We start from the raw sequence: 22118 nt of genomic DNA on the forward strand, positions 1-22118 counted from the left end.
TCACTCACTCACTCACTCACTCACTCACTCACTCACTCACTCACTCACTCGCTCGCTCGCTCGCTCGCTCCCTTACTCAGTCGCTCACTCACTCAATGAATTCTCACCTGCTCCTTAAACTATTCACTCACTCACTCGTTCGCTCCCTTCCTCACTCACTCTCTTCAACGTTTACTCACTCACTCACTCACTACTTTTACTGAATTCAATACATCGGCACGTTTGTTTTTTAGGAAAAAAAGCCTGCTCAAGATGTCACAATTTTCCTAGACTCCATCAGAACAGTGGCAAAATAGCGGAAGATAAAAATATTTCAGACAATCGGCAAATGTCTGTTATCAGATCAAAACTTGCCTTTTGACTGGGGCCCAGCGTGATGCGGAAATGACGGAGCACGCTTGTCGTGACCGATGTCAATTCGAGGAGGGCGAACCGCTGGCCCAGACACACGCGAACACCGAGGCCGAAAGGTATGTAGGTGGCTGGATGGATCAGATGTTTGTTCTCGGCGCTGAACCTGGGGTCAACAAGGACATCGCAAAATAAGCAATTGTAAACAAAAAAACCACACCTGTATAAAGAGACTCTGAAACAATTGCGATAAACGCTTTCACTTTTTCCTTCGCGACTGGAAGGCCTGCGAAAGCTGTAATAGTCGCCAGCATGGAGTGGCACTGCATGATTTGCTCGTCGCAGCAGATACGCCTTCTGTTTCGGCGTTGCTGTTGTGCCTCTCTTTGTGAATCGGATATCTAATGCGCTCATTGCTACAACTGAAGGAAAGCCGGCAAATAGCAGCTACACCGCTGTAATGACGTCATTCCAGCTGTCGTAGAACGCCAAGAGAGAAAAATCTTTTCAACCAGTTTTTGCGTTATACGATGGGCATAGAATCGTATTTTTTGGCTCAGGTATCATCTGACCCCCTTCCCCTCCCTCCAATCTAAGTACTGAATGTGCTGGTTCACTACGTTCTGCCATCATTGAAGATTAAAAAACACACTGAGAAAAGTGCGGCAGGGTCTCTTTAAATACTTTGAGTGTTTAACTGATTGATCATGAGGTGTAACGCGCCGACACTATACAGGCGACGAGGCGCGTCGAAGGCGGAGGGCTCCGTGATAATTTTGACCACCTGGGTGGATCTTCGAAGTGTGCCGAAATCTCGAACACACGGGCGTTTTCGCTTTTCGTCCCCATCAGAAAAGCGGCCGCCATGTCCCGGAATTGGTTACTTTGCGGGCGCTTTTTTTAAATGTGGGAAGCAATAGCTAGGCTGCAGCAGACATCAGATTTAGAAGCGGCATCTGGAATAGTAGAGTACGACGTATCGGCAAAACGCCCCTCGCTGTTCACGACATCGCATCATTCGCACTCGAGTTTTCTCAGGGCAAGCCTCCTTCATCGATGGGTACGCATTCTCTCGCCACCACCAACAATATGATGATAGTAGCCGCACAGCGCACTCCACGGCGACGGAAACTTTCCCTTGCTCCCATCAACCAATCGGAATTTTCGCATCTCTGCAACGACGCCAGCATGTCGGCAAAATGCATTTTGTTCAGGTTACTAAAGCGTTTTAACCTAGCGGGTAGCTTACGCTACGCTAGCGGCAGCGATTCCAGGGACCCGACCGCGCATTCGCTCGCGGACTCAGGGAGACAGCGGAACAAATGTGCACATGCTCAGTCAGGTCCCGGTAGCCTCCGCTGTTTGCGCAGCGTACGCTAACTGCTAAACTAATTGTCGAATGACGTTTAATCGCAAATTTTAGGTTCGGTATGCTAAAAGATGATGCAATCACCGTGTTTTTCTAAAAAAAAAACAACGGTGGTTCAGCTAAACATCTCAACTACACATCTCAACTACATCTCAGCTAAACATCTCAACTACACTACACTCAATATTCCTTATCACATGTTTTATAGCGTAACCAGGAAACTGAAAGGGGGTCTGTTTTATTGGCGTGGCGGCAAAGTCTTTTCTTTTTGTTATTGAGGCGTCGAAGCCGTTTGTTATACCAAGGTGCGGCGTTTACAGTTTTGATGGTGATAAGGGGGATGAACCTGCTGATTAAATTGGTAAGTGCATTTCTAAACATGAGCCAATTATCTTCAACGGACCGGGATAAATTGAGAATGACAGGATAATCTGAGAATGACAGGGTAATTTGAGAATGCAAGGAGAATGGGACAAGAAAATGACAGAATGACCGAATGGGACAGGAGAATGACAGGATAATTTGGGAATGACAGGATTTCAGTATTAATGCTATCGTAATCAGCGCTATTATAGCACCTTATTTGCTTATTTGTAGCTTTGCGCTTGTTGGGGGAAATCCGGACGCTTCCACTAAGGACGTCATGGTCAGATAGCCCTTCAAGATGAGTAGCTTCAGAAAATGTATCAGGGTTTGGCATTATCCATCTATAGCTTAGCTGCTGCAGGTTTGTCCCCGTTTTTATTTAGTTTTTTCTTATTTTTAGGGAACGTTTATTTCTTATTTCTTAGCAAAGTGCAGAGAACGGCGAAACAGACCCTATAACGAATCAGTGGTCTACACTCCCGAGAGCCTTCACGTTGAGTAAAACTATTTTAATTTTTTTGTGACGTACGTTACCTTTGATGACGGTCATGGTCTTTGATATGAACACCAAAGGAAGCGCGGCTTAAGTTAGAGCCAGTACATGAGTGCACTAGTGAAGGGGTCTGCCCAGTCTGCAGACGTAGAATATGAATGACACGGCCACACAGCACAATGATAACTTAACTGAGGAAAGCAGTGCCCCATGGAAGTGCGGTAATAACTGCAACAATTAGGCTAGCACGGGAAATACACCCCGAAGTATAACAAAATGTTTGCAGTCGTTCTTCGTTCTACTTAAACGCGCCGGGCCAAAACGCGATCATCTGGCTTCGTTAGGACTCGCGAAGTGTGATGTTGTACCACCGGCAATTGTATGCGAAGAGTATATCCACAGAGTTAAAACGTCTGCTTATTGTATGTACATAACAATCTGAACGCAAGAACTTGCCTTTCAGGGTCGAATTTCTCCGGATCACTCCAGTAGTGGGGATTGTAATGTAGATTGTAGGTGGGAACCATCACGGACATGCCTTCTTTGATAAGGTACTGGCCGCACCGGTAGTCCTGTTCTGCTTTTCGGGTTGTAAAGCTGCACAGCAGAGAGATCACAAATTTTGGTCCGCTTTATTGTTTACCATTAGCTTAAGGTCCGCTAAAAACTATTCAGTGAAAAAATCAGCACGAATTAAAAAGTAAGGATGCAGGCGGTGACTTGTTATTTTTTACTACCGGGGGCATAGTTTATAACAGGTACATTTTTTGAATTTCACATGAGTAACCAAAGCTTGTTTCGGCAAGAGAGCTCACCAGGTTAACGGTGGATACATTCGCAGAACCTCGGAGATCACCTGGCTTGTGTATGGTAGTCCCATCAAAGTCTGCATTGAAAGGTGTTCTCCCTAGAATCAGAGAAAAGAATAGTAATAAATGAGATTCGCTCACATAGAAATAAAGGTAAAACTGCTACGTAACTTAGTTGACAGAAAAGCAATAGCTATGCTATACGCTCTCGTCTCACCCCAAGCGATTCAAATAGGGCTTCTGCCCACACCCACTTACACGTACACACACTCATACAGGTCCGCGCAGAAGTAAACGGAGCACGGGAGCTGTGGCCACATTGCATCCCTATGCCGTGTAGTAGGGCCGACGGGAACCGAAGCGCGGCTTAGGAGGGTGTGCCTCACACTACCCCTGGTGTCCTATACGATATCAGGACCTATTGTCGACTGCATGAATTCACAGTGAATTCACCATGTTTTCTGCGTAAGCACAGCGTAAGCAATTAGCGACGTATTGCACGTATAGCTGGGCCTACATACAGCGTCATTTGACGCTTCAATCATAACACTCGCCGCGGTGGCTCAGTGGCTAAGGCATTGCGCTGCTGAGCACGAGGTCGCGGGTTCGATTCCCGGCCGCGGTGGCCGCTTTTCTGATGGAAGCGAAAAGCAGAAACGCCCGTGTGTACGAGATTTCGGCGCGCGTTGAAGATCCCCAGGTGGTCAAAATAAATCCGGAGCCCTCCACTACGGCGCGCCTCGTCGTCTGCGTTGCGTCGGCGCGTTAAACCCTACAATCAGTCAATCAAATCAATCATAACGATCAAAATCAAGGTATCAAATATTGCGCATAGAAGATATATAAACCCCGGCATGTATTATAAAAATTAAGACGGTAGCTGAGTTTGGCATAGGAAACATATTTCTGCAGGTCAAACTTGGCGTCAACACCGCAAGGCGATCGAGTACCGTTGATCCAAAAGGGGGATGCTGAGCGAAAGACCATCACATCACAGAATCGTTTTTACCGTATGTGTTTATTTCTTTCAATCGTTTTTACTAACATTGTGTAGCTCTCTGCTTCAATTCAAGCTTTGTTGCGCTATCACCTTCCCGGCCGCCACTGCCGCCACACTATCGTCTGCTGCCATGTTCCAAGGTTATGGCGTGATCATAGGAAAAGACGGTCCAGAACATCCATAACAGTGCAAGGGAAGTGGCACTCCTGATAACCGCGGAGCGTACCGGTGTCGCCGACTCCCTCATTCGTCAATCGCAACTTCACACAGCGCAGTAATGCATAAAACAACCACTTTTCCTTGTTATTTTTTAGTTTGATCATATGACCCAGCAGCTTTATAGAAGGAATGTGGACAAATGCCACGCATCGGGTTCTCTTTGTCATAAAGAGGCTTCTACTGCCCTCTTATGTTGCTTCTACGCCTACGCCAAAGAAATAATTTCTATTTTATTGCCAAACATAAAAGCAAACTGCGTCACGTTATTTGTATGTGTGAGATTGCTGACTTGGAAACCGCCAAACTATTATTCTTTCGGTATAAAACATACTCTAAACCGCGCATCATGCGAACCTGCGCCTGCTACGAATTCACAGGATTTGCACGGAGCCGAATACCTGGGAAATTTTTTGTCCTATTTCTCGGCGACAGCAACCGCCATTTTCAAGCTGTTGCGTACCATTACGTCACCTTTACGTAGGCTGAAGTTGCCAATGTGTGACGTGATCGTTCCCTCCAGCTGTTAAAAATACGTCACGCCTTCTCAGCCAATCACAGAGAGGGCGTGACATACCAGCTGTATTACTGTTCAACAGCAAAGACAGGCCTACGTTGTCATTTGTCCTACGTTGCCCGGTGCATTTAGTCTAGTTTTTCATTGCCGTCCGAGAATTATGCGCTTTCAGTGAAAAGAAATAACGCAAACTTTAGAACTGCAGGTGCCAGTAAACGTCATGAAACCTGAAAATGACAAAAGCACACACAACCGGTTCGGACGGATCCGTCCGAACCAGTTTCCCTACCCACTGAATTTTACACTTTGAATTGTATTGTACACTTTTCCCTTCCTTTCGACACCGCGATTGTCCAGTCTTCCGCACTGTCTGAACTTGCAGCCCACGCCACGTACGTTACCCCGTCGTGGTGCAACCTTGACAGCTGCCTTGTTAATACGACCCCTTTCTCTCTCTCTCCCTCTCTCCTTTCTCTTTTTGTTGTTGTTGTAACATAGGCGTAGCCCGACTGCATGCATACTCTCCATTTACGATACATCTTCCGCTCCTTCTAACAGTTTTGTGCAAATCAATATAAGAAATGTGTTCATAGTACGTAGATGTATGTCACGCCTAGGAGCCACGAATGCCCGCCAGCCGCAAAGTTCTTCTTGCAGAGAACATTGTCCCGAAGAGTGAGCGCGTGCACAATACGTTCGAAGGCTCTAGGGACCGCAATTGATTGGTCGTCCAAGTAGGCAATCACCTGCCGGAGCTCAGGGTCGCTCCGTTGGCGTGTCACTATGTCCTTAATACTGACTGCTCCGAAGACGGCGTCGTCATCGTCATCGGTGACAGCCTGTTCACACTCCGTGGGAGCCCGAGAGAGGCAGTTGGCGTCACTGTACCTGCGCCCAGACTTGTACGCTATAGTGACGTCGAATTCTTGTAGACTCAGGCTCCACCGTGCTAGGCGGTTAGACGGGTCCTTGAGGTTGGCCAGCCAGCGTAGGGAGTGGTGGTCAGTGATCACGCGGAACGTGTGCCCGTAAAGATAAGGGCGGACTTTAGTGATAACCCAAATGACGGCGACGCACTCCTTCTCAGTAGTTGAGTAATTGCTCTCCGTCCTAGAGAGCACGCGGCTCGCATATGCAATGACTCGGTCAGCACCATCCTGGTTTTGAATAAGTACCGCACGAAGCCCATTATGTTTACCGTCAGTGCGAATTTCTGTCGTCGCTTCCTGGTCGAAGTGCCCCAAAACGGGTGTTCTCTGTAGCGCTTCTTTGAGTCCTTCGAAAGCCCGTTGTTGCTCATGCATTCTCCCATTCAAACGGAACGTCTTCCTTTGTGAGGTGGGTTAGTGGGGCGCGACGTGGGAAAAGTTCGGAATGAAACGTCGGTAGTAGTTGCAAAGGTCCAGAAACCTTTTGACCGCCTTCTTGTCTGATGGCCTCCGGAAAGTGCTCACTGCAGCAGTCTTCTCTGGATCAGCGCGCACTCCTTCGTTGCTGACGACATGGCCAAGAAATTTAAGCTGGTCGTAAGAAAATCGGCCTTTTTGGAGATTTAGTGTCAAGCCGGCCTTTTTCAGAGCTTCAAGCATGGCTCTAAACCGGCGTAAGTCCTCGTTGAAAGCGCAAGCAAATATAATGACGTCGTCAAGGTAAACAAGACATGTCTGCCATTTCAGGCTTGCGACAACCATGTCCATAACGCGTTGAAATGTTGCCGGTGCTGTACATAGCCCAAGCAGGATCACTTTGAATTCGCACAGGCCATGTGGTGTAATAAGTGCAGTCTTCTCCCTGTTCCGCTCACCAACCTCGATTTGCCAATAGCCACTGTTAAGTCAATAAACGAGAAGTAACGAGCATGCCGGAGTCGATCAAGCGTGTTATCTGTGCGTGGAATGGGGTATACGTCCTTCTTAGTCACTTTGTTCAATCACCGCAAATCTACAGAAAACCAGAATGTTCCGTCTTTCTTTTTTACCAACACAAAGGGCGCGGCCCAGGTGCTTGTCGACCGTTGAATGACGTCGTTCTCGAGCATGTTTCGAATCTGCTCCTGGATAACCTCCCTCTCTTTTAGAGAAACGTGATAGGGTGGTTATCCTATCCCAAGGATAACGTGCCTGGAGCAGTTCTCCAGCACGAGGAACTTCTCTGGGCGCACCTAACCATTGATTTCAACGTGGGCTGTGCAAAGTCCTAATGGCGCCACAGTGTGACCTCCGGTGTTCCGCATGTCGGGACCGTCCCACTGCGTTGTTACTTTTCTCAAGCAACGAGATAACTTACCACTCAAAACGGAATAGTCTGCCCCTGTGTCCACAAGCTCCGTCACGTTGCGGCCGTCGATTAAGATGTTAGGTTATTTGACACAGCACGCGCATTGTCGGCGTTATGGTCGGGGCGTCGCGAAATTCCTGGAGGCTCTTCGCCATTTGCGACAACGGCAATACCACCTCCACGGGTTGCCGGGGTTAGTTTTCCCGGTGATGAAGGAGAGAGTGACTCTCACGGCGAGATCGTCGAAGGGGTGAGAGGGGGTGATGAGGGGACGGCGAGCGAGGTCCTCGAACAGTCGGGGGTAGCGGCGAGGACGGACGTCGAAAGTAGTCATCGCGCGGCGGGGACGAGCGTCGAATGTACTCCTCGCGCGGCAGAGACGAGCGTCGAATGTACTCCTCGCGCGGCGGAGGTGAGCCGCGAGCGTCGAAGGTAGTCCTCGATTTCTCGAGGCTACTCCCCACTATTCGGGCGTGGGTCGTTCGGATGGCACCCTCGAAGCCCAAGCTCATGGTAGGGGCACTGGCGGTATACGTGATCGGCTTCACCACAGCGGAAGCAGAGTGCGCGATTGTCAGCCATCCTCCACATATGCGTCTTTCAGGGTCCACGCTGCTACTACGTAGGTTGCTGGTAACTTTTATGGGAAAATCTCTCGTCGAGGCTTCCTAAGGTCCGACGCAGCAGTAAGCAACTGCAGTTAGCTGCTAACGGCAGCATAGGTTGTGGCCGGGCGCTGAGGGGTTACATCGACTGGGCTACCAGGAACAACCTTGTCGAGAGCGAACAACGTCGTCTTCCTCTGGCCGTTAATCTATTATGGTTCCGACGGTGCACTGATGTTGATTACGAGGCTGAGCTCAAGAAGAGATAATAGCCGGGGTTCACTGTTTGCCGTGTCAATGTTCGCCGTTTTAAAAATCAATGAGAGGTTGGATGCATGTGTGAAAACGGTGGTACCACTAACCTTTTAACCTGGGTGCAGACAAAGACCACCAGACCCCGGTCGAAATTCTGGTTTTACCATCGCTTCCAAAAGTGCGTCTAGTCTCTCATGTATGTACGTGTATTTACAGCAGTTAGAATTTCGCCTTCAAAGGGCTTTCTGTAACACCTCTTAAATTTCTTGACGGCACAAAAACCCAGGAGCGCGTCCGTGTTTGTTCTTATGCGGGTGGCTCACCTTGTCCCAACGATCAGACATCACTGATGATGCAGGAGAAAGGACGGTGTGCACAGCGACACTGGTAGCGCAAGATAACAACGGGCTGGTACGTAATACTGTCACAATGTAGAAGGATGGCAAGTCGGGCTAGTTGGTTCATAGTGACCATATGGTTACTGTCACAATGCCGTTCCTGTTTTTTTTATCAGTGCTGCATCATTCGGGGTCGGGAATCACCTCAGCGCCTTTTTATTCAGTGCAAACGTTTGTTTGTAAATCGCCATGCTTAGTTTCTGAGCAACAATAGAAAACAATTACGTAGGGTAATGAAAAACCAACAGACGAAAATTCTCTTTGTGCTTAATTAACAACACTCATGAGAGTTCAAAAGCAATTGTCCTTTCCCTGAAACGTCAGTAAACTTTTATTTTTATTTTTAATCTCCTTCTCGTGTGTCTCTTTCTCTACTAAACTTATATATATATATATATATATATATATATATATATATATATATATATATATATATACAGAAAGAAATGCCGGCAGTCTGCAACGCCAAAGAAGGCATAGGGGAGTGGTTAGACTTTTTTTTTACTGTTATTGACGTTACATTATTTTTTTATTAATTACGTGAGAAAGAAAGAAATGAAAGCACGCGCCCAGAGTGGGGACCGAACCCACGCCTTTCGATTAGATCTCGAATGCCTTACCAATTCGGCTATCTGGGCGACTGTGTTCTGCTTCACTTTCTGGGGTATTTATATTTACTACAACTGTATCTGACGCTTGAGGGTGGTAGCCAGCGCCACTCAGACTACACGGGGAGAAGGGGACCTTCTTTTTCAACCCCCGGGGCGTGACTCGAACGTCTACAGCCTGTCATGAGCGGTTAACTGGCGGGAAACCCTCTTATGCTACCTTGGCATCAAGGCTGCCAGAACCGAGGCCCTCGCTAAGCTTTCGCACGATAATAGGGTTTGGAAATGAGGGGCTCGTTAGGAAATACAGAAAGAAATGCCGGCAGTCTGCAACGCCAAAGAAGGCGTAGGGGAGTGGTTAGACTTTTGTTTTACTGTTATTGACGTTACATTATTTTTTTATTAATTACGTGAGAAAGAAAGAAATGAAAACACGCGCCCAGAGTGGGGACCGAACCCACGCCTTTCGATTAGATCTCGAATGCCTTACCAATTCGGCTATCTGGGCGACTGTGTTCTGCTTCACTTTCTGGGGTATTTATATTTACTACAACTGTATCTGACGCTTGAGGGTGGTAGCCAGCGCCACTCAGACTACACGGGGAGAAGGGGACCTTCTTTTTCAACCCCCGGGGCGTGACTCGAACGTCTACAGCCTGTCATGAGCGGTTAACTGGCGGGAAACCCTATTATGCTACCTTGGCATCAAGGCTGCCAGAACCGAGGCCCTCGCTAAGCTTTCGCACGATAATAGGGTTTGGAAATGAGGGGCTCGTTAGGAAATACAGAAATAAATGCCGGCAGTCTGCAACGCCAAAGAAGGCATAGGGGAGTGGTTAGACTTTTTTTTTTACTGTTATTGACGTTACATTATTTTTTTATTAATTACGTGAGAAAGAAAGAAATGAAAACACGCGCCCAGAGTGGGGACCGAACCCACGCCTTTCGATTAGATCTCGAATGCCTTACCAATTCGGCTATCTGGGCGACTGTGTTCTGCTTCACTTTCTGGGGTATTTATATTTACTACAACTGTATCTGACGCTTGAGGGTGGTAGCCAGCGCCACTCAGACTACACGGGGAGAAGGGGACCTTCTTTTTCAACCCCCGGGGCGTGACTCGAACGTCTAGAGCCTGTCATGAGCGGTTAACTGGCGGGAAACCCTCTTATGCTACCTTGGCATCAAGGCTGCCAGAACCGAGGCCCTCGCTAAGCTTTCGCACGATAATAGGGTTTGGAAATGAGGGGCTCGTTAGGAAATACAGAAAGAAATGCCGGCAGTCTGCAACGCCAAAGAAGGCATAGGGGAGTGGTTAGGCTTTTTTTTACTGTTATTGACGTTACATTATTTTTTTATTAATTACGTGAGAAAGAAAGAAATGAAAACACGCGCCCAGAGTGGGGACCGAACCCACGCCTTTCGATTAGATCTCGAATGCCTTACCAATTCGGCTATCTGGGCGACTGTGTTCTGCTTCACTTTCTGGGGTATTTATATTTACTACAACTGTATCTGACGCTTGAGGGTGGTAGCCAGCGCCACTCAGACTACACGGGGAGAAGGGGCCCTTCTGTTTCAACCCCCGGGGCGTGACTCGAACGTCTACAGCCTGTCATGAGCGGTTAACTGGCGGGAAACCCTCTTATGCTACCTTGGCATCAAGGCTGCCAGAACCGAGGCCCTCGCTAAGCTTTCGCACGATAATAGGGTTTGGAAATGAGGGGCTCGTTAGGAAATACAGAAAGAAATGCCGGCAGTCTGCAACGCCAAAGAAGGCATAGGGGAGTGGTTAGACTTTTTTTTTACTGTTATTGACGTTACATTATTTTTTTATTAATTACGTGAGAAAGAAAGAAATGAAAACACGCGCCCAGAGTGGGGACCGAACCCACGCCTTTCGATTAGATCTCGAATGCCTTACAAATTCGGCTATCTGGGCGACTGTGTTCTGCTTCACTTTCTGGGGTATTTATATTTACTACAACTGTATCTGACGCTTGAGGGTGGTAGCCAGCGCCACTCAGACTACACGAGGAGAAGGGGACCTTCTTTTTCAACCCCCGGGGCGTGACTCGAACGTCTACAGCCTGTCATGAGCGGTTAACTGGCGGGAAACCCTCTTATGCTACCTTGGCATCAAGGCTGCCAGAACCGAGGCCCTCGCTAAGCTTTCGCACGATAATAGGGTTTGGAAATGAGGGGCTCGTTAGGAAATACAGAAAGAAATGCCGGCAGTCTGCAACGCCAAAGAAGGCATAGGGGAGTGGTTAGACTTTTTTTTTACTGTTATTGACGTTACATTATTTTTTTATTAATTACGTGAGAAAGAAAGAAATGAAAACACGCGCCCAGAGTGGGGACCGAACCCACGCCTTTCGATTAGATCTCGAATGCCTTACCATTTCGGCTATCTGGGCACTGTGTTCTGCTTCACTTTCTGGGGTATTTATATTTACTACAACTGTATCTGACGCTTGAGGGTGGTAGCCAGCGCCACTCAGACTACACGGGGAGAAGGGGACCTTCTTTTTCAACCCCCGGGGCGTGACTCGAACGTCTACAGCCTGTCATGAGCGGTTAACTGGCGGGAAACCCTCTTATGCTACCTTGGCATCAAGGCTGCCAGAACCGAGGCCCTCGCTAAGCTTTCGCACGATAATAGGGTTTGGAAATGAGGGGCTCGTTAGGAAATACAGAAAGAAATGCCGGCAGTCTGCAACGCCAAAAAAGGCATAGGGGAGTGGTTAGACTTTTGTTTTACTGTTATTGACGTTACATTATTTTTTTATTAATTACGTGAGAAAGAAAGAAATGAAAACACGCGCCCAGAGTGGGGACCGAACCCACGCCTTTCGATTAGATCTCGAATGCCTTACCAATTCGGCTATCTGGGCGACTGTGTTCTGCTTCACTTTCTGGGGTATTTATATTTACTACAACTGTATCTGACGCTTGAGGGTGGTAGCCAGCGCCACTCAGACTACACGGGGAGAAGGGGCCCTTCTGTTTCAACCCCCGGGGCGTGACTCGAACGTCTACAGCCTGTCATGAGCGGTTAACTGGCGGGAAACCCTCTTATGCTACCTTGGCATCAAGGCTGCCAGAACCGAGGCCCTCGCTAAGCTTTCGCACGATAATAGGGTTTGGAAATGAGGGGCTCGTTAGGAAATACAGAAAGAAATGCCGGCAGTCTGCAACGCCAAAGAAGGCATAGGGGAGTGGTTAGACTTTTTTTTTACTGTTATTGACGTTACATTATTTTTTTATTAATTACGTGAGAAAGAAAGAAATGAAAACACGCGCCCAGAGTGGGGACCGAACCCACGCCTTTCGATTAGATCTCGAATGCCTTACCAATTCGGCTATCTGGGCGACTGTGTTCTGCTTCACTTTCTGGGGTATTTATATTTACTACAACTGTATCTGACGCTTGAGGGTGGTAGCCAGCGCCACTCAGACTACACGGGGAGAAGGGGACCTTCTTTTTCAACCCCCGGGGCGTGACTCGAACGTCTACAGCCTGTCATGAGCGGTTAACTGGCGGGAAACCCTCTTATGCTACCTTGGCATCAAGGCTGCCAGAACCGAGGCCCTCGCTAAGCGTTCGCACGATAATAGGGTTTGGAAATGAGGGGCTCGTTAGGAAATACAGAAAGAAATGCCGGCAGTCTGCAACGCCAAAGAAGGCATAGGGGAGTGGTTAGACTTTTTTTTTACTGTTATTGACGTTACATTATTTTTTTATTAATTACGTGAGAAAGAAAGAAATGAAAACACGCGCCCAGAGTGGGGACCGAACCCACGCCTTTCGATTAGATCTCGAATGCCTTACCATTTCGGCTATCTGGGCACTGTGTTCTGCTTCACTTTCTGGGGTATTTATATTTACTACAACTGTATCTGACGCTTGAGGGTGGTAGCCAGCGCCACTCAGACTACACGGGGAGAAGGGGACCTTCTTTTTCAACCCCCGGGGCGTGACTCGAACGTCTACAGCCTGTCATGAGCGGTTAACTGGCGGGAAACCCTCTTATGCTACCTTGGCATCAAGGCTGCCAGAACCGAGGCCCTCGCTAAGCTTTCGCACGATAATAGGGTTTGGAAATGAGGGGCTCGTTAGGAAATACAGAAAGAAATGCCGGCAGTCTGCAACGCCAAAGAAGGCATAGGGGAGTGGTTAGACTTTTGTTTTACTGTTATTGACGTTACATTATTTTTTTATTAATTACGTGAGAAAGAAAGAAATGAAAACACGCGCCCAGAGTGGGGACCGAACCCACGCCTTTCGATTAGATCTCGAATGCCTTACCAATTCGGCTATCTGGGCGACTGTGTTCTGCTTCACTTTCTGGGGTATTTATATTTACTACAACTGTATCTGACGCTTGAGGGTGGTAGCCAGCGCCACTCAGACTACACGGGGAGAAGGGGACCTTCTTTTTCAACCCCCGGGGCGTGACTCGAACGTCTACAGCCTGTCATGAGCGGTTAACTGGCGGGAAACCCTCTTATGCTACCTTGGCATCAAGGCTGCCAGAACCGAGGCCCTCGCTAAGCTTTCGCACGATAATAGGGTTTGGAAATGAGGGGCTCGTTAGGAAATACAGAAAGAAATGCCGGCAGTCTGCAAAGCCAAAGAAGGCATAGGGGAGTGGTTAGACTTTTTTTTTTACTGTTATTGACGTTACATTATTTTTTTATTAATTACGTGAGAAAGAAAGAAATGAAAACACGCGCCCAGAGTGGGGACCGAACCCACGCCTTTCGATTAGATCTCGAATGCCTTACCATTTCGGCTATCTGGGCGACTGTGTTCTGCTTCACTTTCTGGGGTATTTATATTTACTACAACTGTATCTGACGCTTGAGGGTGGTAGCCAGCGCCACTCAGACTACACGGGGAGAAGGGGACCTTCTTTTTCAACCCCCGGGGCGTGACTCGAACGTCTACAGCCTGTCATGAGCGGTTAACTGGCGGGAAACCCTCTTATGCTACCTTGGCATCAAGGCTGCCAGAACCGAGGCCCTCGCTAAGCTTTCGCACGATAATAGGGTTTGGAAATGAGGGGCTCGTTAGGAAATACAGAAAGAAATGCCGGCAGTCTGCAACGCCAAAGAAGGCATAGGGGAGTGGTTAGACTTTTGTTTTACTGTTATTGACGTTACATTATTTTTTTATTAATTACGTGAGAAAGAAAGAAATGAAAACACGCGCCCAGAGTGGGGACCGAACCCACGCCTTTCGATTAGATCTCGAATGCCTTACCAATTCGGCTATCTGGGCGACTGTGTTCTGCTTCACTTTCTGGGGTATTTATATTTACTACAACTGTATCTGACGCTTGAGGGTGGTAGCCAGCGCCACTCAGACTACACGGGGAGAAGGGGACCTTCTTTTTCAACCCCCGGGGCGTGACTCGAACGTCTACAGCCTGTCATGAGCGGTTAACTGGCGGGAAACCCTATTATGCTACCTTGGCATCAAGGCTGCCAGAACCGAGGCCCTCGCTAAGCTTTCGCACGATAATAGGGTTTGGAAATGAGGGGCTCGTTAGGAAATACAGAAAGAAATGCCGGCAGTCTGCAACGCCAAAGAAGGCATAGGGGAGTGGTTAGACTTTTTTTTTTACTGTTATTGACGTTACATTATTTTTTTATTAATTACGTGAGAAAGAAAGAAATGAAAACACGCGCCCAGAGTGGGGACCGAACCCACGCCTTTCGATTAGATCTCGAATGCCTTACCAATTCGGCTATCTGGGCGACTGTGTTCTGCTTCACTTTCTGGGGTATTTATATTTACTACAACTGTATCTGACGCTTGAGGGTGGTAGCCAGCGCCACTCAGACTACACGGGGAGAAGGGGACCTTCTTTTTCAACCCCCGGGGCGTGACTCGAACGTCTAGAGCCTGTCATGAGCGGTTAACTGGCGGGAAACCCTCTTATGCTACCTTGGCATCAAGGCTGCCAGAACCGAGGCCCTCGCTAAGCTTTCGCACGATAATAGGGTTTGGAAATGAGGGGCTCGTTAGGAAATACAGAAAGAAATGCCGGCAGTCTGCAACGCCAAAGAAGGCATAGGGGAGTGGTTAGACTTTTTTTTTACTGTTATTGACGTTACATTATTTTTTTATTAATTACGTGAGAAAGAAAGAAATGAAAACACGCGCCCAGAGTGGGGACCGAACCCACGCCTTTCGATTAGATCTCGAATGCCTTACCAATTCGGCTATCTGGGCGACTGTGTTCTGCTTCACTTTCTGGGGTATTTATATTTACTAAAACTGTATCTGACGCTTGAAGGTGGTAGCCAGCGCCACTCAGACTACACGGGGAGAAGGGGACCTTCTTTTTCAACCCCCGGGGCGTGACTCGAACGTCTACAGCCTGTCATGAGCGGTTAACTGGCGGGAAACCCTCTTATGCTACCTTGGCATCAAGGCTGCCAGAACCGAGGCCCTCGCTAAGCTTTCGCACGATAATAGGGTTTGGAAATGAGGGGCTCGTTAGGAAATACAGAAAGAAATGCCGGCAGTCTGCAACGCCAAAGAAGGCATAGGGGAGTGGTTAGACTTTTTTTTACTGTTATTGACGTTACATTATTTTTTTATTAATTACGTGAGAAAGAAAGAAATGAAAACACGCGCCCGTGGGTTCGGTCCCCACTCTGGGCGCGTGTTTTCATTTCTTTCTTTCTCACGTAATTAATAAAAAAATAATGTAACGTCAATAACAGTAAAAAAAAAGTCTAACCACTCCCCTATGCCTTCTTTGGCGTTGCAGACTGCCGGCATTTCTTTCTGTATTTCCTAACGAGCCCCTCATTTCCAAACCCTATTATCGTGCGAAAGCTTAGCGAGGGCCTCGGTTCTGGCAGCCTTGATGCCAAGGTAGCATAAGAGGGTTTCCCGCCAGTTAACCGCTCATGACAGGCTGTAGACGTTCGAGTCACGCCCCGGGGGTTGAAAAAGAAGGTCCCCTTCTCCCCGTGTAGTCTGAGTGGCGCTGGCTACCACCCTCAAGCGTCAGATACAGTTTTAGTAAATATAAATACCCCAGAAAGTGAAGCAGAACACAGTCGCCCAGATAGCCGAATTGGTAAGGCATTCGAGATCTAATCGAAAGGCGTGGGTTCGGTCCCCACTCTGGGCGCGTGTTTTCATTTCTTTCTTTCTCACGTAATTAATAAAAAAATAATGTAACGTCAATAACAGTAAAAAAAAAGTCTAACCACTCCCCTATGCCTTCTTTGGCGTTGCAGACTGCCGGCATTTCTTTCTGTATTTCCTAACGAGCCCCTCATTTCCAAACCCTATTATCGTGCGAAAGCTTAGCGAGGGCCTCGGTTCTGGCAGCCTTGATGCCAAGGTAGCATAAGAGGGTTTCCCGCCAGTTAACCGCTCATGACAGGCTGTAGACGTTCGAGTCACGCCCCGGGGGTTGAAAAAGAAGGTCCCCTTCTCCCCGTGTAGTCTGAGTGGCGCTGGCTACCACCCTCAAGCGTCAGATACAGTTTTAGTAAATATAAATACCCCAGAAAGTGAAGCAGAACACAGTCGCCCAGATAGCCGAATTGGTAAGGCATTCGAGATCTAATCGAAAGGCGTGGGTTCGGTCCCCACTCTGGGCGCGTGTTTTCATTTCTTTCTTTCTCACGTAATTAATAAAAAAATAATGTAACGTCAATAACAGTAAAAAAAAAAGTCTAACCACTCCCCTATGCCTTCTTTGGCGTTGCAGACTGCCGGCATTTCTTTCTGTATTTCCTAACGAGCCCCTCATTTCCAAACCCTATTATCGTGCGAAAGCTTAGCGAGGGCCTCGGTTCTGGCAGCCTTGATGCCAAGGTAGCATAAGAGGGTTTCCCGCCAGTTAACCGCTCATGACAGGCTGTAGACGTTCGAGTCACGCCCCGGGGGTTGAAAAAGAAGGTCCCCTTCTCCCCGTGTAGTCTGAGTGGCGCTGGCTACCACCCTCAAGTGTCAGATACAGTTGTAGTAAATATAAATACCCCAGAAAGTGAAGCAGAACACAGTCGCCCAGATAGGCGAATTGGTAAGGCATTCGAGATCTAATCGACAGGCGTGGGTTCGGTCCCCACTCTGGGCGCGTTTTCATTTCTTTCTTTCTCACGTAATTAATAAAAAAATAATGTATCGTCAATAACAGTAAAAAAAAGTCTAACCACTCCCCTATGCCTTCTTTGGCGTTGCAGACTGCCGGCATTTCTTTCTGTATTTCCTAACGAGCCCCTCATTTCCAAACCCTATTATCGTGCGAAAGCTTAGCGAGGGCCTCGGTTCTGGCAGCCTTGATGCCAAGGTAGCATAAGAGGGTTTCCCGCCAGTTAACCGCTCATGACAGGCTGTAGACGTTCGAGTCACGCCCCGGGGGTTGAAAAAGAAGGTCCCCTTCTCCCCGTGTAGTCTGAGTGGCGCTGGCTACCACCCTCAAGCGTCAGATACAGTTGTAGTAAATATAAATACCCCAGAAAGTGAAGCAGAACACAGTCGCCCAGATAGCCGAATTGGTAAGGCATTCGAGATCTAATCGAAAGGCGTGGGTTCGGTCCCCACTCTGGGCGCGTGTTTTCATTTCTTTCTTTCTCACGTAATTAATAAAAAAATAATGTAACGTCAATAACAGTAAAAAAAAGTCTAACCACTCCCCTATGCCTTCTTTGGCGTTGCAGACTGCCGGCATTTCTTTCTGTATTTCCTAACGAGCCCCTCATTTCCAAACCCTATTATCGTGCGAAAGCTTAGCGAGGGCCTCGGTTCTGGCAGCCTTGATGCCAAGGTAGCATAAGAGGGTTTCCCGCCAGTTAACCGCTCATGACAGGCTGTAGACGTTCGAGTCACGCCCCGGGGGTTGAAAAAGAAGGTCCCCTTCTCCCCGTGTAGTCTGAGTGGCGCTGGCTACCACCCTCAAGCGTCAGATACAGTTGTAGTAAATATAAATACCCCAGAAAGTGAAGCAGAACACAGTCGCCCAGATAGCCGAATTGGTAAGGCATTCGAGATCTAATCGAAAGGCGTGGGTTCGGTCCCCACTCTGGGCGCGTGTTTTCATTTCTTTCTTTCTCACGTAATTAATAAAAAAATAATGTAACGTCAATAACAGTAAAAAAAAAGTCTAACCACTCCCCTATGCCTTCTTTGGCGTTGCAGACTGCCGGCATTTCTTTCTGTATTTCCTAACGAGCCCCTCATTTCCAAACCCTATTATCGTGCGAAAGCTTAGCGAGGGCCTCGGTTCTGGCAGCCTTGATGCCAAGGTAGCATAAGAGGGTTTCCCGCCAGTTAACCGCTCACGACAGGCTGTAGACGTTCGAGTCACGCCCCGGGGGTTGAAAAAGAAGGTCCCCTTCTCCCCGTGTAGTCTGAGTGGCGCTGGCTACCACCCTCAAGAGTCAGATACAGTTGTAGTAAATATAAATACCCCAGAAAGTGAAGCAGAACACAGTCGCCCAGATAGCCGAATTGGTAAGGCATTCGAGATCTAATCGACAGGCGTGGGTTCGGTCCCCACTCTGGGCGCGTGTTTTCATTTCTTTCTTTCTCACGTAATTAATAAAAAAATAATGTAACGTCAATAACAGTAAAAGAAAGTCTAACCACTCCCCTATGCCTTCTTTGGCGTTGCAGACTGCCGGCATTTCTTTCTGTATTTCCTAACGAGCCCCTCATTTCCAAACCCTATTATCGTGCGAAAGCTTAGCGAGGGCCTCGGTTCTGGCAGCCTTGATGCCAAGGTAGCATAAGAGGGTTTCCCGCCAGTTAACCGCTCATGACAGGCTGTAGACGTTCGAGTCACGCCCCGGGGGTTGAAAAAGAAGGTCCCCTTCTCCCCGTGTAGTCTGAGTGGCGCTGGCTACCACCCTCAAGCGTCAGATACAGTTGTAGTAAATATAAATACCCCAGAAAGTGAAGCAGAACACAGTCGCCCAGATAGCCGAATTGGTAAGGCATTCGAGATCTAATCGAAAGGCGTGGGTTCGGTCCCCACTCTGGGCGCGTGTTTTCATTTCTTTCTTTCTCACGTAATTAATAAAAAAATAATGTAACGTCAATAACAGTAAAAAAAAAGTCTAACCACTCCCCTATGCCTTCTTTGGCGTTGCAGACTGCCGGCATTTCTTTCTGTATTTCCTAACGAAACCCCTCATTTCCAAACCCTATTATCGTGCGAAAGCTTAGCGAGGGCCTCGGTTCTGGCAGCCTTGATGCCAAGGTAGCATAAGAGGGTTTCCCGCCAGTTAACCGCTCATGACAGGCTGTAGACGTTCGAATCACGCCACGGGGGTTGAAAAAGAAGGTCCCCTTCTCCCCGTGTAGTCTGAGTGGCGCTGGCTACCACCCTCAAGCGTCAGATACAGTTGTAGTAAATATAAATACCCCAGAAAGTGAAGCAGAACACAGTCGCCCAGATAGCCGAATTGGTAAGGCATTCGAGATCTAATCGAAAGGCGTGGGTTCGGTCCCCACTCTGGGCGCGTGTTTTCATTTCTTTCTTTCTCACGTAATTAATAAAAAAATAATGTAACGTCAATAACAGTAAAAAAAAAGTCTAACCACTCCCCTATGCCTTCTTTGGCGTTGCAGACTGCCGGCATTTCTTTCTGTATTTCCTAACGAGCCCCTCATTTCCAAACCCTATTATCGTGCGAAAGCTTAGCGAGGGCCTCGGTTCTGGCAGCCTTGATGCCAAGGTAGCATAAGAGGGTTTCCCGCCAGTTAACCGCTCATGACAGGCTGTAGACGTTCGAGTCACGCCCCGGGGGTTGAAAAAGAAGGTCCCCTTCTCCCCGTGTAGTCTGAGTGGCGCTGGCTACCACCCTCAAGCGTCAGATACAGTTGTAGTAAATATAAATACCCCAGAAAGTGAAGCAGAACACAGTCGCCCAGATAGCCGAATTGGTAAGGCATTCGAGATCTAATCGAAAGGCGTGGGTTCGGTCCCCACTCTGGGCGCGTGTTTTCATTTCTTTCTTTCTCACGTAATTAATAAAAAAATAATGTAACGTCAATAACAGTAAAAAAAAAGTCTAACCACTCCCCTATGCCTTCTTTGGCGTTGCAGACTGCCGGCATTTCTTTCTGTATTTCCTAACGAGCCCCTCATTTCCAAACCCTATTATCGTGCGAAAGCTTAGCAAGGGCCTCGGTTCTGGCAGCCTTGATGCCAAGGTAGCATAAGAGGGTTTCCCGCCAGTTAACCGCTCATGACAGGCTGTAGACGTTCGAGTCACGCCCCGGGGGTTGAAAAAGAAGGTCCCCTTCTCCCCGTGTAGTCTGAGTGGCGCTGGCTACCACCCTCAAGCGTCAGATACAGTTGTAGTAAATATAAATACCCCAGAAAGTGAAGCAGAACACAGTCGCCCAGATAGCCGAATTGGTAAGGCATTCGAGATCTAATCGAAAGGCGTGGGTTCGGTCCCCACTCTGGGCGCGTGTTTTCATTTCTTTCTTTCTCACGTAATTAATAAAAAAATAATGTAACGTCAATAACAGTAAAAAAAAAAGTCTAACCACTCCCCTATGCCTTCTTTGGCGTTGCAGACTGCCGGCATTTCTTTCTGTATTTCCTAACGAGCCCCTCATTTCCAAACCCTATATATATATCAGTGTCGAACCGAAACTGAAAGTTAAAATAAATAACGTTTAACCGTCTACAATGAAACGGTTCGACCAACGTGTTTACGTACCCCCATCTTCTTGATCCTTCACGCACTTTTAGCCTTACATCAATACCAAAACTTCAACGCCCTCCCTATTCGTGTTCGTAACTCAAGGAAAGATATGCGCAAACATAATGAAATCGTAAGTTGCTGCTGGTAGCCCGCAGAATTTCTTACTCTCAAATGCGTTTAGGCGCTGTGAGACATGTTCTCTCGCTTCCAGGTACAAGTCTCGCTGCGAATAAATACAACTATCATACATAAACACAGAATGAACGATCAAATAACTAAAGAATAAGGTTTTGATAATTCTCTCCCGAAATATTTTACTTTTACGCTATCACATAAAATGAAATATTCGGAGACGGTTTTTCTTAACCGGTTATACTTTGTTGGCACAGCAGTGATCTGTTGTGTATTAACCTGCCTAATGTGGGAATGAATATAACTTTATTTTCGTCAAAAAGGGGCAAGGTTTGGTGGGTTATTAGTAAGGAGGGGTCGCGACAAGACCATACCGTCCGACTTCCTCCAGCGCTCTTGTCATGGTTTAAACTTGTGTCGACGGGTCGATGCTGAGCATCACGCCCTCCCGCTGCTTTGAATGAGGTAATTAGAGACCGCTATAAAAGTGGGATCTTCGGGACAGCCTTACAAAATAAGTGCTGCATCTGCTCGCTTCGGCCTACATTAAGAGATTTCCTGTTGGAACGCTCCTGGATAAACCAAAGATTGTTTATAGGGGTTATAGAATGAGTTAGTCTGGGGCTTCCTCCTGGTGACTCGCTGAATTTTGCAGAGTGATCGCTCGGGTGGCGAATATCTAAGTCTTTCATGGCAACCCACCGTAGCGGTATCATAATACGGGTTCACGCGTTCCCTGGCCGATATGAGGGAGAAGTCACCCACAGCCCGTTGATGAAAAAACCCGTGTAATAAACCTAAGATGTGGATGAGCAGGTAGGCCACCAGACTGCTGCACCGTAGAACAGCGACCCACAACCTAAATGTGTCTAACTGTTGCATTTGATAATTCCTGGACTGCAGAAGGATACTGGGTGATTTCATTGTGTGACGCAAAACTGTTCACATTACTCTTGGTAAGGTATCGTCCCACCAATTCCCATCTGCATAGCGGTGAGGACGACAAGAAAGAGGCTTGCTACATA

At 47.7% G+C, this 22118-nt stretch overlaps 1 protein-coding gene across 1 annotated transcript in view; it reads right to left on the bottom strand.

The window, feature by feature from the left end:
* Positions 1 to 276: 276 nt before the first annotated feature.
* Positions 277 to 22118, bottom strand: part of LOC144139719 (lithocholate 6-beta-hydroxylase-like) — a 72903-nt gene continuing 51061 nt past the window's right edge. Inside the window, exons 11-13 of the mRNA XM_077672002.1 lie at positions 3395 to 3486; positions 3036 to 3176; positions 277 to 517 (exon numbers count right to left, since the gene is read on the bottom strand). Of these exons, the coding sequence (XP_077528128.1) occupies positions 277 to 517; positions 3036 to 3176; positions 3395 to 3486 (474 nt within the window). The remainder of the gene's footprint in view (positions 518 to 3035; positions 3177 to 3394; positions 3487 to 22118) is intronic.

The sequence above is a fragment of the Haemaphysalis longicornis genome, unplaced genomic scaffold (assembly GCF_048455015.1).
Source record: "Haemaphysalis longicornis isolate Haplotype H1 unplaced genomic scaffold, Haemaphysalis longicornis Haplotype H1 scaffold_5, whole genome shotgun sequence".
NCBI classification, from domain to species: Eukaryota; Metazoa; Arthropoda; class Arachnida; order Ixodida; family Ixodidae; genus Haemaphysalis; species Haemaphysalis longicornis.